The sequence below is a fragment of the Myripristis murdjan genome, chromosome 1, assembly GCF_902150065.1.
Source record: "Myripristis murdjan chromosome 1, fMyrMur1.1, whole genome shotgun sequence".
In the NCBI taxonomy this organism is placed as follows: Eukaryota; Metazoa; Chordata; class Actinopteri; order Holocentriformes; family Holocentridae; genus Myripristis; species Myripristis murdjan.
This window is the reverse complement of record NC_043980.1, coordinates 25,934,892-25,949,285: the sequence shown is the minus strand read 5'-3', so window position 1 is coordinate 25,949,285 and position 14,394 is coordinate 25,934,892. Positions and strand designations below refer to the sequence as shown.

The 14,394-nt window shown below is 40.7% G+C and overlaps 1 protein-coding gene across 3 annotated transcripts in view; it reads left to right on the top strand.

The window, feature by feature from the left end:
- mad1l1 (mitotic arrest deficient 1 like 1) overlaps positions 1-8,296 on the top strand; it is a 68,072-nt gene extending 59,776 nt beyond the window's left edge. For 2 of the 3 annotated variants that reach the window (XM_030060973.1, XM_030060981.1), the window contains exon 18: positions 7,696-7,845. In XM_030060973.1, coding sequence (XP_029916833.1) covers positions 7,696-7,845 — 150 coding nt within the window. Of the gene's footprint in view, positions 1-7,695 lie in introns of all 3 variants that reach the window. The other variant, XM_030060987.1, reaches the window with a different exon arrangement.
- Positions 8,297-14,394: the final 6,098 nt, after the last annotated feature.

Here is a 14,394-nt window from a genome sequence, read left to right as displayed (position 1 = left end):
CCAAGATATCCTTTGGTTAACTACAGTGTTATTTTTCTCTGAACAACAGATGCCTGTGAGCTGAACAGATTGCATCGTTCCAGCATTTTGACATGTCAGGAGATACTTCCCCTCTCAATGGAAAAGTGTGATATTGAGTTCATTAAACTAGAGATGTTGGGACAAATTAATTTACTGATCCAAAGTATGAATAGATAGCTGGATTGCAGCTTGGCTCAATGATAGAGATACTGCCAGTACAGTGCCCCAACAAAATACTTCCCATTAGTGGTAAAAATAAAGGTTCCGGGGCTTTTTTAGTAGGCAACGTACTGTCAGAAGTTCAGGAAAACTCAAATGTTTGTTTGCTTTTTAACAAAATTGTTATTTTTTTTTATTATCATAGACAAAGCTATTACTCTACAAGTTACCTCAGCATTTTACAGGGTTAGGCTGGCAACGCACCCCCTGCTGATATAGTTTAATACGTTCAAGGCTTCTGTCATTTACCAGCTAAGCAACTGTCATTGTCTTTGAAGCACAGACAACAAATGGAGACTATTTTGAAGCACAGATTCCTTATAAGATACTGATTTTGCAGGAAAGCAACCAGTGATGTTTGTTAAAAATTGCCTCTCTTGTGATGTAGAGACCCCTGCTATAGAAATAGATTTTATTGATATGAAGAGTTTGCCTGAAGTTTCTTTGCTTTTATAGCCTGAGACTGACATCAGCAGGTTGTGTTTCTTGTATCTACCACTTTTTCTCTGCCTTTCATTTCCTTCGCTCCCCAGCAATCTAACACTGCTTGTCTGTCTCAGACCCAGAGCAACATCGCTTCAGTTTTGTGTCTATAACCTTTTGTAATCCCTGTAAATCTGTATAACCTTTACTCACCCACCTGTGTGTGTGTGTGTGTGCGGGTGTGTGTGTGCGTGCATGTGTGTGGGTGTGTGTGCGCGCATGTGTGTGGGTATGCGTGCGTGCATGTGTGTGGGTGTACGTGCGTGCAGGGACACTTACAATGTAAATGTTATGTGGGTGCAACAATGTTTTTTTCAGAGATTGAAGCACTTAGCTCTTTTTTCCCCTATGACTTGGCTGTGAGAGTCCTCACATTCCTCACCTGCTATAGACTTCAATCAATATTCACTGTGTCACACACACACACACACACACACACACACACACACACACACACACACACACACTGTCCGTTCTGAGGACAAACTTCAGTTTGATTGATTGATTGATTTATTTGGATCCCCATTAGCTGTGGCAAGCCACAGCTATTCTTCCTGGGGTTTTTCCATGGTAGCTGGTTATCAGTGTTCTGCAAATTCACACTTAACAAGAACTAGCTCAAAGTTCAGTTCACACAGATTAAAATAAACTTATTCAAGGTCATAGTTCACAATTTTGAATCTTGATCTAAGTTCAGTCCCAAAAATTAACTACTTAACATTCATTTCTTGTTTTTTTTTTTTTTTTTTTTTTTTTTTAGCAGCTGCTCTGAGCTGTTCTTTTTCCATCATTTCCACTGCCCACTTCCCTAACTAAATGAATTACTGTATACTACTGTAGAGTCACACACAGAGATTACTTGTAAAAGCCAAGAAAAACCAATGTGAGTGTATGTTTTACCACGTAAAAGATGGTGGCGCACGGACACAGTGGCTCTTGGCTCCCCTTTAATTGCAATAATCAGGCGTAGCAATTTAATTGTATCTGTACAATGACAGTAAAGGCTTTCTATTAAAGTGTCCTATAGCAGGACAACTGAACATGCCTTCTCTTGGTCTTGGTCTCTTGGTCATGGTCTTACCCTTTGGTAATGATTTCTTGTGATCATCATTCGCACGGAAATATTTCTCAAGACTGGTCGGATGCTTCACCTCGATGTGTCTTTTCAAATTCAATCCTGATATGGCTGACATTTTAACTTGTTTTTTCATACCCAGTGGGCACAATTTGCTCTAAAATGTGAGATTTTTTCTGTTGGAATCTGTACCAATTTGTTCATGAAACTCATTCAAATATTTATTTGGACAAGCTTCAGCAGGGCTGGTCGCTGTGGTGTCTCAACTTGCACTAGACATGCTGCATGCCGGATGCCATATAGCCTTGGCTTCAAGTGCCATAACACAGTGCGAGAGCGCCGTTACAACACTCATGCTCACGTTCATAAGTTGGAAATGGATATGTTCAGGTCACTGTTCACCAAAAACGTGAGCACATTCAATGAACAAAGTTCATTTAGCGCATACATGCGCAACACCACTGGTCGCAGTGTTCTTCTTTGATGTGGTCCATGTTCCCAGAGCCCCTGTAGTTTCTAGAGCTGTGTGCACACGTTTATGTGTGTGCCTGTGAAGAGAGCTGAAGCCCGAGGATATGGCATAGCTTTCAGAGAGCCACACAGGGACAGAAGACACTGGGGACGCTCAGGGGACCAGAGCTAGAACAGAGGCAGTTAGATGGAGAGAAGGAAAAGTGTTAGGGAGAAAGCTGGTGTGCTCTGTGGAGAGAGGCCATTTCATCACCCCATTGCAGCTCGTCCCGCAGGATGCTTACAGCAGTGGCAGACATACAGGGCAGGCGACATGTGTACAGATGCAACTCCTATCCAAGGCAGTGAATTAAAAAGGCATTTAGACCCCGATGGAATTCAAGAACACATTTCAGCTTAATTGGGTTTTGCATAAGACGAGCCTCAAAGTTGAGCGTTGATTGTGTATTTCTCAGACACTGCTGTCAGACTTAAAGGGACACTTCACTTATAATGCGTGATATCTCTATCAAGCACTCACCGTGTGCTGCCTCATATCCCTGACAAACAAAAGTTTGAAGGTTGATGCTTCTACAGTAGCAACACAATAGCAAATGTTCAGTTTAAGAAGCTCACCCTCGTCATGCAGTAAAATCCAAGTCTCCCATATCCAGCTGTGTATTAATTACTTCCCACGCATCACTATATGGCCATGCATGAGAGGGCATTCAGGAAGTGGTCTGTCAAAAACATTTGTGTTTGAGAAGTAATGAGCATACAAATGGATACTGGAGACTTGGATTATACTGTGTGACGAGTGTAAGCTTTTGGAAGCATTTTTCTAAAGTTTTTTGGACTATAGGTTTACTGTGAAGACTTGCTTGTGAAACGTTCTTCATTTGGGATTCAAGGCAGCAGTTGAGTCCTTAAAAATGTGTTTGCCATCTTGCCGTGATCCAGATAAAGCCACAACATCAGTTTCAAGAAAGAGACCATTTGTTACATTTGTTTAGTTAATCCATGTGTAAAAGTGATGTATTCATCTCATCGCCACATTAGCTCCATTTGCAGTTGCCATCAGCTTCTTGTAGAAGAGCACTGATTAATATTGTCAGCTCAAAACATAGAATTTGAATGGGTAGAATGTTCATTCTCAGTCAGATCCACACTCATGAACGTCATTTGGCAGCTAAACAAGTGGCTGTCATAGACTGATAATGCTCTCATTGAAATCAGTTCTGATTTGCTGCATGAGACTCAGAAAGCTGATGTGTTGCCATGGCAACAGCATCATTTGGGTGAACATTCCAGTGGCGGTTGTGACAGACGTCCTCATACCGTGTCGTTTCACACAACTGGCAGAACACACCTGCTCTATTTTTTTTGATGAGATGACTTTCCTACCGCAGGTCTGACTTTCTCCTGTCACAAACTGTGATCTAAACACAAAACAAAGCACGAAGAACGACTAAACATCAGAGTGGAGAAGAATTTAACCTTGTACGACCGTTAATGTTGGTCTTTTAAAGACAAACTGAACAATGAGGAAGTTTAAAGGAAAATTTCAGCTCTGGTGAATCTGCCAGGTCTGTTTTTGTTGTGCTGCTGATTGAAAAAGGTGCTGTTTTTATTCAAAGTTGTCTGTTCTGGCAAGCTGTGTCTGTGTGTTTTTAAATGTGATATAGCTTTTACCTCAACTTACCGCTGTTATTCTCCCAGTCCCCTCAAACTTATGACTGCACATGTAATGTCAACATCCAAACATTGTATCCAATACTGGACGCTTTGTTAAGGTTTGGGTCATGTCAGCGCCGAGATTAACCCTTTCTGTAACTTCACAATGTCAATGACCGCTTAACTGCAAAGCTTTAGCTTTTCACTGGGCTGTTAAGATAGCAATGTTACAGACTGACTGGAGGTCAGATGACAGACAAAGAAGCAAAATTCAACATAAAGTAGCTGTCACCCAAAGGAAAATCATTGGAGTCTGACAGCTTTTTCCTACCACAGGTATTAAGTTGACGATTTATATGCCCAAATACCAATATATCTTAATAAAACTTTGTATTTATCTTCTCAAATTGGTGTAATTGAATATTACTAAACTTGTAAGAGTGATTGTTTAAGCACAAAAATGGCTGGAAGTTGGATACACTGCTATTTTGTATATCATATTAGTTTTGTTTTTGTGTTTATTGCAGTTTAGAGGTAGTTGGTTAGTTTAACAGCTATTGACTCCATCGCAGTTGCTGGTTCTGTTGGCTCTGACGTCTGACAAGATGAGCAGCGAGGGAACCTTGACATGGCGCATCCGGTTTGAACACGGTGTAACTGTGATTCTCATGTGCTGTCAACAAATGGAAGAGAGTTGATTCACATGTCAGCCTCAAAATTCTGTGGAAGTCATGTTGGGTGTAGCAAAGAAAATTACTGTGACACACTAGAAAGTGTCTTCTCCGTCCCTTTCAGTTCTGTGGTTCAAACACAGCCCAGCACTACATATATACATGTACATTAGTCATCACTGCCAGGTAGGGCTGGACAGTTAAACAATAATGATAATTAATTTTCCTCAATGTTAATATAAAAAAAAAAAAACAATAAAATTTCAATACATCTAAACAGAAGCATCTTCTTCAATGGACCCACAAACAGCCAATCATGTGACAGCAAAGGAAGATGATGCAGTTGCATAACCGGTCATGAGTGACGAGACACACACTGCACACATCAACCACACTATATTGTTATGCATAGCTGAAGGAGATGAGCATAATTAGCATTCTGGCTTCCTTGGATTTCACTCAGAATCCAAAAGTTGCCTGTAAATGTATATGTAAATAATTATTTGATATATAGTGAGGTAATTATTAATTAGATGGATATTAGGTTTATTCACCTGCTCGATATTGTCCATCTGTTATGAACCTAAGCTGCAATTTAGGCATCAGGAAAATGTAAGAAGATACCTGTACTTTGAGATACCCACCCCTGGCACCCGAAGCTGTGTGAGAGATACTTAACACCAAAGATGAGCCTGACATCTTTGTATTTCTGGTATTAAATGCATGAACGTCTTGAGCCACATGCATTCATTCTGAAGTCAACATGGGCTAAACTGTAGACCATTCTTATAAAATTTCTTTCTACTTGCTATGCAGTAGCCTTCATATTTGCTGCACGGTGGCTCAGTGGTTAACACTGTTGCCTCCCAGCATGAAAGGCCCAGTTTGATTCGGATGAATTCCTAACCCTTTCTCTGTGGAAATTGCATGTTCTCCCTGTGGTCACGGGGTTTTCTTCGGGTGCTCTGCTTCATTTCCATACTCCAAAGACATGCAAGTCAGGTGGATCGGAGGCTTCAGCTTCCTCGTACGTGTGAATGTGAATATGCTCCATTGTCTACCTGTGTTAGCCCTGTGAGAGACCGTTAATCTGTCTCCATGGTGCCTCCCTGCCTCCTGTCCAGTGCATGCTGGGATAGGCTCCAGCCCTGCATGATCCTGAAAACAGCAAGCCAGTGTTAAGAGAATGAATGAATCGATGTAATTATCTGTAAGACCCCTTGTAGAGCGAAATGATCAATAATGATGTTATTTAATCTAAAACTGGGATGCCCTTCCAGTTGACTACTGTTTATCTACAACAGACTGGCGAAGTGTGTGCAGCCACAGGGTCGAGAAGTGGTCTCCCCATTGCTTCTCTACATCTGGAATTTTACCTTTAACAATAACATCAGTATTACTCAGCACAGAATCCTCCTCCAGGGATCCTCCTCGATAAATCAACAATATTACAGCGTTAATTTATGACCAATGTTTCTAAATGTCTTAACTTTCTCTGAGAAAAATCGTGGTTTTTCTGTCGTTTTGGTATTTCAAATGGCACAAAATACAGTACCCATCAGCTTCAGCGACCATTGCCAGCTAAAGCCACAAGTTGACTCAAAGCTACGTCGCTCAACTTCACCAGTCGCGGCTACAGAATTTGAAGCTCGGTGATTGGCTGTTGCTTGAGGCAGTGCACTTTTGGACTCATGGCTGACTTATTTTCTAACATTTTTATGCACGCAGGCTTGTACCTTTGACTTGTTTCATTGGACCTAAATTATTCCAGAGCAGTTGTCATTTTTTTGTACAGACGACTCAACTGGGAGAGTTTCGTGCCCATCCAGCTGTTAGAAATACTCACCAACGGTTCATTAGGTCACATTGTGTTTGGGGAAAAAGAATATGTTTTTTTTTTTTAACTTCCAGAGCCCTGACAGCCCAATAATAACCCCATCTGCTTCACAACTCTGTATGATTTACCGTAGCCGATAAAGCTTTAGCTTAGACGAAGTGGTCTGCCAGCTAACTCATAACTGCTGTTTCCTTCCCAGAGGAATCAAGCCTTAAACTTGGATTAGCAGCAATTTGCTTGCTTCCTATCAGCCTTGAGTGTTAAGTAACAACAGTTAGAACTCATTATACATTTTGCCGTGCTAAAGTGTTGTTTTCAGAGAAAGCAATATTGAAGCTAGGAAACAGAAGGCTATCTCTCCCCCAACCCCCGCCCACCTTTCTCTCTCCATACCTGGTTTAACCTTGGTTCAGCATTGCACAGTCGACTAACAAATGTTATTAGCTCAGTTATCCTGCTCTCCTTCATCAGGGGTTTTTGGCTGCGAGAGTTGCCACACGGCCGGTTGTGTGTGAATTATGTGTTGAACAAGCCGTTCTGGCAAGGCGGTATATCAAGCTCTGTATTTTGTCAGTTCGGGGAGGTATTTGCCTCAGTATAATACTTGGTGGGTGAAAAAAGGCGATCCTTTAGAATAAAGTCTCCATATGGTAAATAATGCACTGCTGCACTCGCCTCTCCCCAGCTCTCTGTTTGTCGTTCCAAATCGTTCTGCATTTTCTCTTCTCTTTTGTTCGGATTTCTTTCTTTCTGTCCTCTACTGTATAATCCCATTTATGTGTTAAGTATGAATACCTGTGTAATGAGGATCTCTGTCCGTCACACACATATACACACACGGCGACACAGGGCATTCCTCCGACATCTCAATATCGCGCCGGTATGTCTTGGAATTCTCCACCTCTCTGCCTCCCTCCCTCCCTGCAGTGCTTTAATTACTTTATCCCTCGTTTCCCTCATCCCTCTCTCTCCTTCACTCCATCGCCCCGAGCTGCTCCTCATTCCTTTTAATTAATCCACACAGATTTAGACACCTTCACCCTGCTGTGTGAATGCATGCACGCACACACACACACTCACACACACACACACACACACACACACACACACACACACACTTAAACTTGACAATCCCCGATAGACAGAAACAACTTTTCAAGTGATCTTGCTTCACTTTTAAAGTTTTCCTCCAGAGGTAGAGGTGGCGTCTTAATGTTTGATATCATATGTTATGTTTTGATGCGTGTGTGTTTCCGTGCGTGCAGGGCTCCAGTGGAAGCATGCAGCTCATGGAAACCGAATTCTCCAAGACTCTGGGAGAGATGGTGGCCCTGCATCTGCATCACCAGAAGAGCATCCCAGCATTCCTCTCTGCAGTGACCCTTGACCTCTTCAGCCGGCAAACCGCTGTCTGATTTTTTTTTTTTTTTTTTTTTTTTGAGACCATCTCTCACCCGCAGCGCTAAAATTCTTGATGTGATTTTTTTTCCCCTCCTTTTTCTTTCTTTCTTTCTCTCTTTTTTTGTCACTTGCTGTCTCTCTCTTAAGATGTGAACAAAGTGATCAAAATAGCCTTGTATTTCTCAACACATCTGACACAGCCAGAGCAGTGCAGTGTTGTGTTGCATGAGCGCCTGGTTTTGACAGAACGCACCGTTTTGCTTTGACATCACAACAGTTGAGAAAGCTTCATGTATTCCTACTTGAATTCTGAATATTTCATCAATTTTACTTTAAATAATACAATATTTTTTAGCAAAATGATGCTGTTGTGAAATGGTGACACATGAAAACTATTGACATACATGTAGGGTTTGGAACATGTTTTTAACTGTGAGAGTTTGAAATAAACTAAATTTTCCCCCAGCAAGTTTAATTCATACGCAGGTCCGGCAGAGACAGCTGTAACAGACAGTTGGTTCTCCGAATCTCTAATTGACAGGTTTTTCACTTGGCCTTCGTCTCTGTTGACTCGCGTCCACTCTGACTTTGTGTGTCTTCTCCAGCAGCCTCATTTAAAGAAATGGTGTAATGCAGATATTGTGTCCTTTCAGCTAAACCTTTCAGCCGAATCCAAGTTAAAAAAGATTGATGCCTTATTTTCAATTATATTTCCATAATACGTGTAACGTGCAGAGTCTATATGTTCAGAACAGAATTAGGACTATGCACAAGAGCTGGGCAATATATCGATATTACATCAATATTGTGATATAAGACTATTTTGGATATCGTAATATTGTGATATGACACAATGTTCCAGCTGTTCTGTTATTTGCCTCCACTTGCTTGGTCATCATATCCACACTACTAATTATTGTTCGTCAAAAATCTTCTGTGCAAATATATGAAAGCACCGAAAGTCATCCCTATAATATTGTCACAGTGTTGATATTGAGGTATTCAATCAGAGATATTTGATTTTGCTCATATCCACCCACTTTGCACTCGCCTTTGCTATCACTGTGGTTGGATACACACACACATAAAGTTCATAAGGGCGTAATCCAACCATGTCTGAGTCAATGTCTGCACATGGACTATGCAGACTCTGTTCTACCGGACCCTTGTTGTGCTTCATATCACATCTAATCAAACGTGTGATGAGAGGCAGTTTGCTTTTCCATTGGTTGAATCCAGTTCCATTTCCATGCATTTAAAATTGCAAGAGCCGACTTCATATTCCATGTCCAGATGTTGAAATTCAACCTACTCAAGTTATCAATATGGCACACTACTCCTATAACATTTGGAGACGGCTAATTTCATTGTGATCCCAGCTGTTACATAGGTCAGCTGGAGCAGGCAAAAACGGGCCATGTGCCAAAAATTATTTTGTGAGAATTTGTTGTCAAGACAGCAGATTGCCTTCTCCAAAACGAAGATGGTATTGAATTTGTTGCCGACACTGATTACTGACACTGGGTAGTCCGACGCCTTCTGCTGCGTCTGGAAATTACAGAACGTTGACAAAACAGCGGACGGGAGGCTGTGCCAGCAGAATATCCACTACCTCTTTGTCTCTGGTGCTTGTTGTTTTGCTAGGAAAACAGAAGAGAGGAAATGTTTGGCAACAGCAAAAAGAAGACAAATGCCAACCTTACCTGTTAATACTGAGGTTCATGTGTTCTGTGGTCTTAATATACAGAGGCTGCATTGCACACCTTTGTCGTTTGCGCTCTTCATCTGCTTTTTTTCATAAAATCTAAGTTACTGAGCTACCTTATCATACAGATCACCTCATCTGTAAACTGTTGTAGCATTCCCTTGAACATAAGTTTTATTTAACCTTTATAAGATCTTAACAAAACCATTGTATGTGAATTTGATTTGGGTGAGAATTATTGTATGAATTGTTTGTGATGAATTTAGTTCAATTTCCATTTTTTTGTGTATGCCTAAGTGGGAAAGTGAGATTGGTTAAGAGAAAGTTCCATGTTGCAATAACACCAGAAATAAACATGAAGAGAGGAGGAAACGGCAGAAACAGTGGAGTAACCCAATATAACAGTGAAACAAAGGAAGAGAAGCCAGTTATCACAGCAACAAGATAAGTCCAGCTGGTGCACCCATATGTCCCATGAGAGTAGACATTTTTCTTATACACGCTACATACTGTCCCTTTTTTTTTTTCTTTTTTTTCTTTTTTTTTGTACACGAATACATTCTCAGAGCACACATTGTCTCCTGCACACCACATTGCTCCTGCATAGCGGTCATAATTTTATTAGGAAACATGGAAGCAGCAGAGCACATAACAGGAGCCGTGTGTGTTATATTGCCGCAAGCTTAACCAACACATATGATCACATAAAATTACTGTACCTTTTTTAAATTTAGAATTGAAAGTACAAATAATAGCAGGGTTAATTTGACAGTTGTTGGAAAATGTATTAACTGTTGTTGTTGGTTTTTTTTTTTTTTTTTTTTTTTTTTCAAAAAAAAGAAAAAAAAATATATATATACTAGTAATATGTTACAAAAAAAATTAAACAGGCTTTAATCTTTAATCCAAAAATGTTATTAACAGTGTTTTACCATAGCACACATGGGGTCATAGCGGAGATGGTTATGTATAATGCATAGAAATAGTGTCTGCTTCTTGACCATGATCATTCTGCAAATACATTAATTTTCAGACTGTTGAGATATATATACATATTATTTAATAGAACACAATGCTCCAAAGGTTAGAAAAAAGGCTCATGAAACACAGGATTGCTGGTGTTCTGTTCCTCTATTCAAAAACAGACAGCCTGGTTACTTCTATGAAAGGTAGTAAATCTGTGTAGCTGTGTTTACCACTACAGAGGGAAATGTCTGTGGCATATTTTTGAAATGAACATGGATATTGAGGGGATTACAAAAAAAAAACAAAAAAAAAACAAAAGAAACAAGGCATCAAAATTCAGAATCCAGTATAAATCAAGACTAAATGAGAATATCACCCGTTTTAGCTAAATTACATCATTTCTGTGGCCCAGGACAGTTCACTCAGCGTGTGTGAACTTGCACCTCGGTTGCCTATCATCAGAAATCAGAGATAGCCCCACTTGCATTCGAGATGTCACAGATTCAAAATGAGGAGCTGCTTCATCGACTATAAATGGACCAGTGACTTTGTGGATCCAGAAGTTGTGAAATTGAGTTTTCAGACTCCACAGCCTCGGAGTTGCTGTAAGGTTTATTTTTTCACTTTGATGGAGCCAGGCTAATGACTAATATAGACTTCAACTAACTAGACTTATGCTGAACAAATATGAAATGCTACCCATAGGAACCGAACCACTGGACGTCCAGAGGGGAAAATCAAACATCTGGTGTCAGTCTTGGTAAGTGGAAAAAAAAGGATATGCTAAGGTACAGATCCATGATCCGTAGCCGCTGTTTGTATGTTAGAATATATAGCTTATACTTGGTGGTGTTTTTGGAGTGTATACTTGCATAGCTTTCAAACCAGAGGAGAGGATTTGCAGTATTACATTCCCAGTGTGCTGTTAAAGTAGGAAACTGTGCACAACAAAACACTAATGGCAGGTGTTAAATTCAAATGAAAACTGCATCCATGTGACGCTCGGGTGAGTGAATGCCACATGGTTAGATTAACATTTGCAGCACTAAGCCATATTACAAGGAAGATAGTAGCAATGGAAGCAATAGATTTGTGCTTAATCCATGCTGTGCTGCTGTATGTGGCTGGCCAAATTGTTTTTCTGTTTAAATTCTGCCTTCATTTTGTCAGAAAAAAAAATGGTACAATTCAGCTTTCATCCTAGTTATTTCTATCTCTGTCTTTCAGTACCTGTTAAACCCTCCGTCTCTCCCTGCCGTGCACTTTTTCTCCTTTGCCTGTGTCTTTCCACTCTCTTATTCATTCCTTTATCTTTATTTCATCATCCCATCATCCTTCAGTCCAAAACAATTAGTACACCCCCTGATATCTCATTAACTATAAATGAAGTGGTTGAGTGAGGTTGGAAATGCCAAGGCTGAGCTTTAGAGCTACACAGCCTACATGAGATTTCATAACACATAACGCACTCATCTTCATCTTCATCTTCAAGCGGAATGTACACATGGAGATATGCATTTGAAAAAAACATCCCACCATCTTTAAAAGCAGTTTCCCCATGCATTTTTCATTTGTTAAAAAAGTAAAAAAAAAAAAAAAAGTTTAAATGAGTTTAGGAGCTTCATCTTTCAGCTTTTTCCCTCCACACAGAAATATTGATAAGAGCCACTGAGAGGAGACGCCCCCGCTGAGAGGGGGCGTAGAGGAGTTTGTCACAGCTGGAGACCACAGAGGCTTAGAGGACAGAGAGAGAGGAGACCACACAGACGAGGACCTGTCACTTTGTTTCTTTCATCTCCCATCCCTCCTCTCTTCTCCCTGTCTATACTTTTCATCACTAATCTCTCCATTTGCCTGATTCTACTCACATGGAAAGCGCTATATCCTCTCTCTGAAGTCGATCTCTCTCCCATCTCTTCCCTCCCCCCTTATCTCTCTCTCTCTCTCTCTCTCTCTCTCTCTCTGTCTCTCAGCCGTTCTGTCCCTCCCTCTAAGGTGCCAGCAGAGAGGGAGCAAGAGAGACAGAGCAGCTGTCATGCTTTAGTTCAGATCTGAGCTTTTTCTTCTCAGATTCCCCTTAGTATTGAAACTACATGATAGTGTATTCACTGTGGTGGGAGGTGTGTGTGTGTGTGTGAGAGAGAGAGAGTGTGAGTGTGAGTGTGTGAGTGAGAGACAGAGACCGAGACAGACAGAATCTGTGCCAGTGCTTTCAGGTGTAGATAATGTGTGGTAAGGGAGCAGTTATCGAACCCTTTAACTCTCCTCTTATATAATTTTTTTTCCTTTTTTTCCCTTCCTGCACAGTCTCCTCTGGAGTGTGGGTGGTATTTGTAATGAATTTGATCAATTAAAAGTATTGATTGTCTCGGCAAGAATGAATCCCACCTGGTGTCTCCACCCTGATCTCTAACGATTAGGCTGATAGCATGGCAGTCGGCTCACACGCCTCGTAGCACTTCACACACTCATTTTCTTTCATCGCTTCATCGCTCTGTGACTTTGAGGCGGCGGGATGCGGGTCAAGGTCACAGTTATCAGTGGAACCTGTGATTAGCAACTCCACACTTGAGCTCACTTTGATCTGTCAGGGCTAACATATTTACACTCACACACACACACACACACACTGTGCAAGGGTCTGTGCATGAGTTCCATTTATATTTACTGGGGGCTGGATTATTTATCTGCAAACAGCGGAAGAATTCACAGTTGTCAATCACAGAAAAGTGCAACAAATTAACTTTAGATTTCACTTCCCAGCAGTGTATACTGTCTCTGTGCTTTTAACTTGCACTGCACCACGGCAAATTGCAGGAGTGCAAGGGCAGCAACCCACTGCAATAACACGGTCTGACTTCAACTTGAACTTGCTATGAGACAGCTGATGTTCATCTTTTAATTCAGGTCTTCAAGATGCACTGTGTAGGAAAAAACATGTATTTTTCTCTAAAAGCCCTTTAAAGCCACAAGAAAAAAAAATGAAGCCTGACTCTAATTTCATCTTGTTTGGAGGAGATAGTCATTTGGATGAGTTACTCAGTTGTCTGGAAGAGTTATTGAGTCGTTAGGTTGACTTACTAAGTCGTTGAAAGGAGATAAATTTAGAAATTGGCAGTATTTTTTTTTCTTACATTATTGTTTAGGGCTTCTGCCAGTGAGTCCTCAGAATTATGATGTGCTGGCATGGAGCAGGCTCTCTAAAACCTGAAACAGTTGCATGAGATAGCCCAAATACTGAAAGAAAAACCTTTGCCTCATTGGGCTATACACAATGAAACACTATGTAAATCTAACACGCGGGACATCTGAGGCCTGCTTATACAGGCAGACAGCCTATACTGAAAGTGGAGTCTTACACCAGTACATAATGGATTAGCTATAACAGAGCTGCATGGAGATATCAAATCACATACAGTAGGTTAAGAAAATAAAAGCACTGAATTCTACACTCACTCTTAAAATCGTAAAGACAACATCCCAGGTATTAGTTTTTCAGTGTGTCCATATCTTCACCTGCGAGTACAGAGAATAACAGCTTGTTAAGTGTTAAATCATATTACATGTTTACTAAAAGCTTATAACAAACCCTGTGGTCTAAATTTGATCAATCCCCTTTTAGTCTGCAGGCACCGTTTGGCCGACAACACCTGCCGGGATGTAGCTGCACCTTGCAGGGTTCAAAGTGACGAGCCTGACTCAGGGAACTGGGCTGCCGAGCCTGTAAACCTGTCCTGGGCAAAGTGCATTTACTTGCAAATTCAATAACACACACACACATAGTTTTCTAATGGCTTTTGTAAAACAAATGTGTCATGATTTTTTTTTTTTAAGGAATATAAAAAATAGGTAGTGAGAACATTTTGGGCACATCTTTATTTTATTGTCCTAT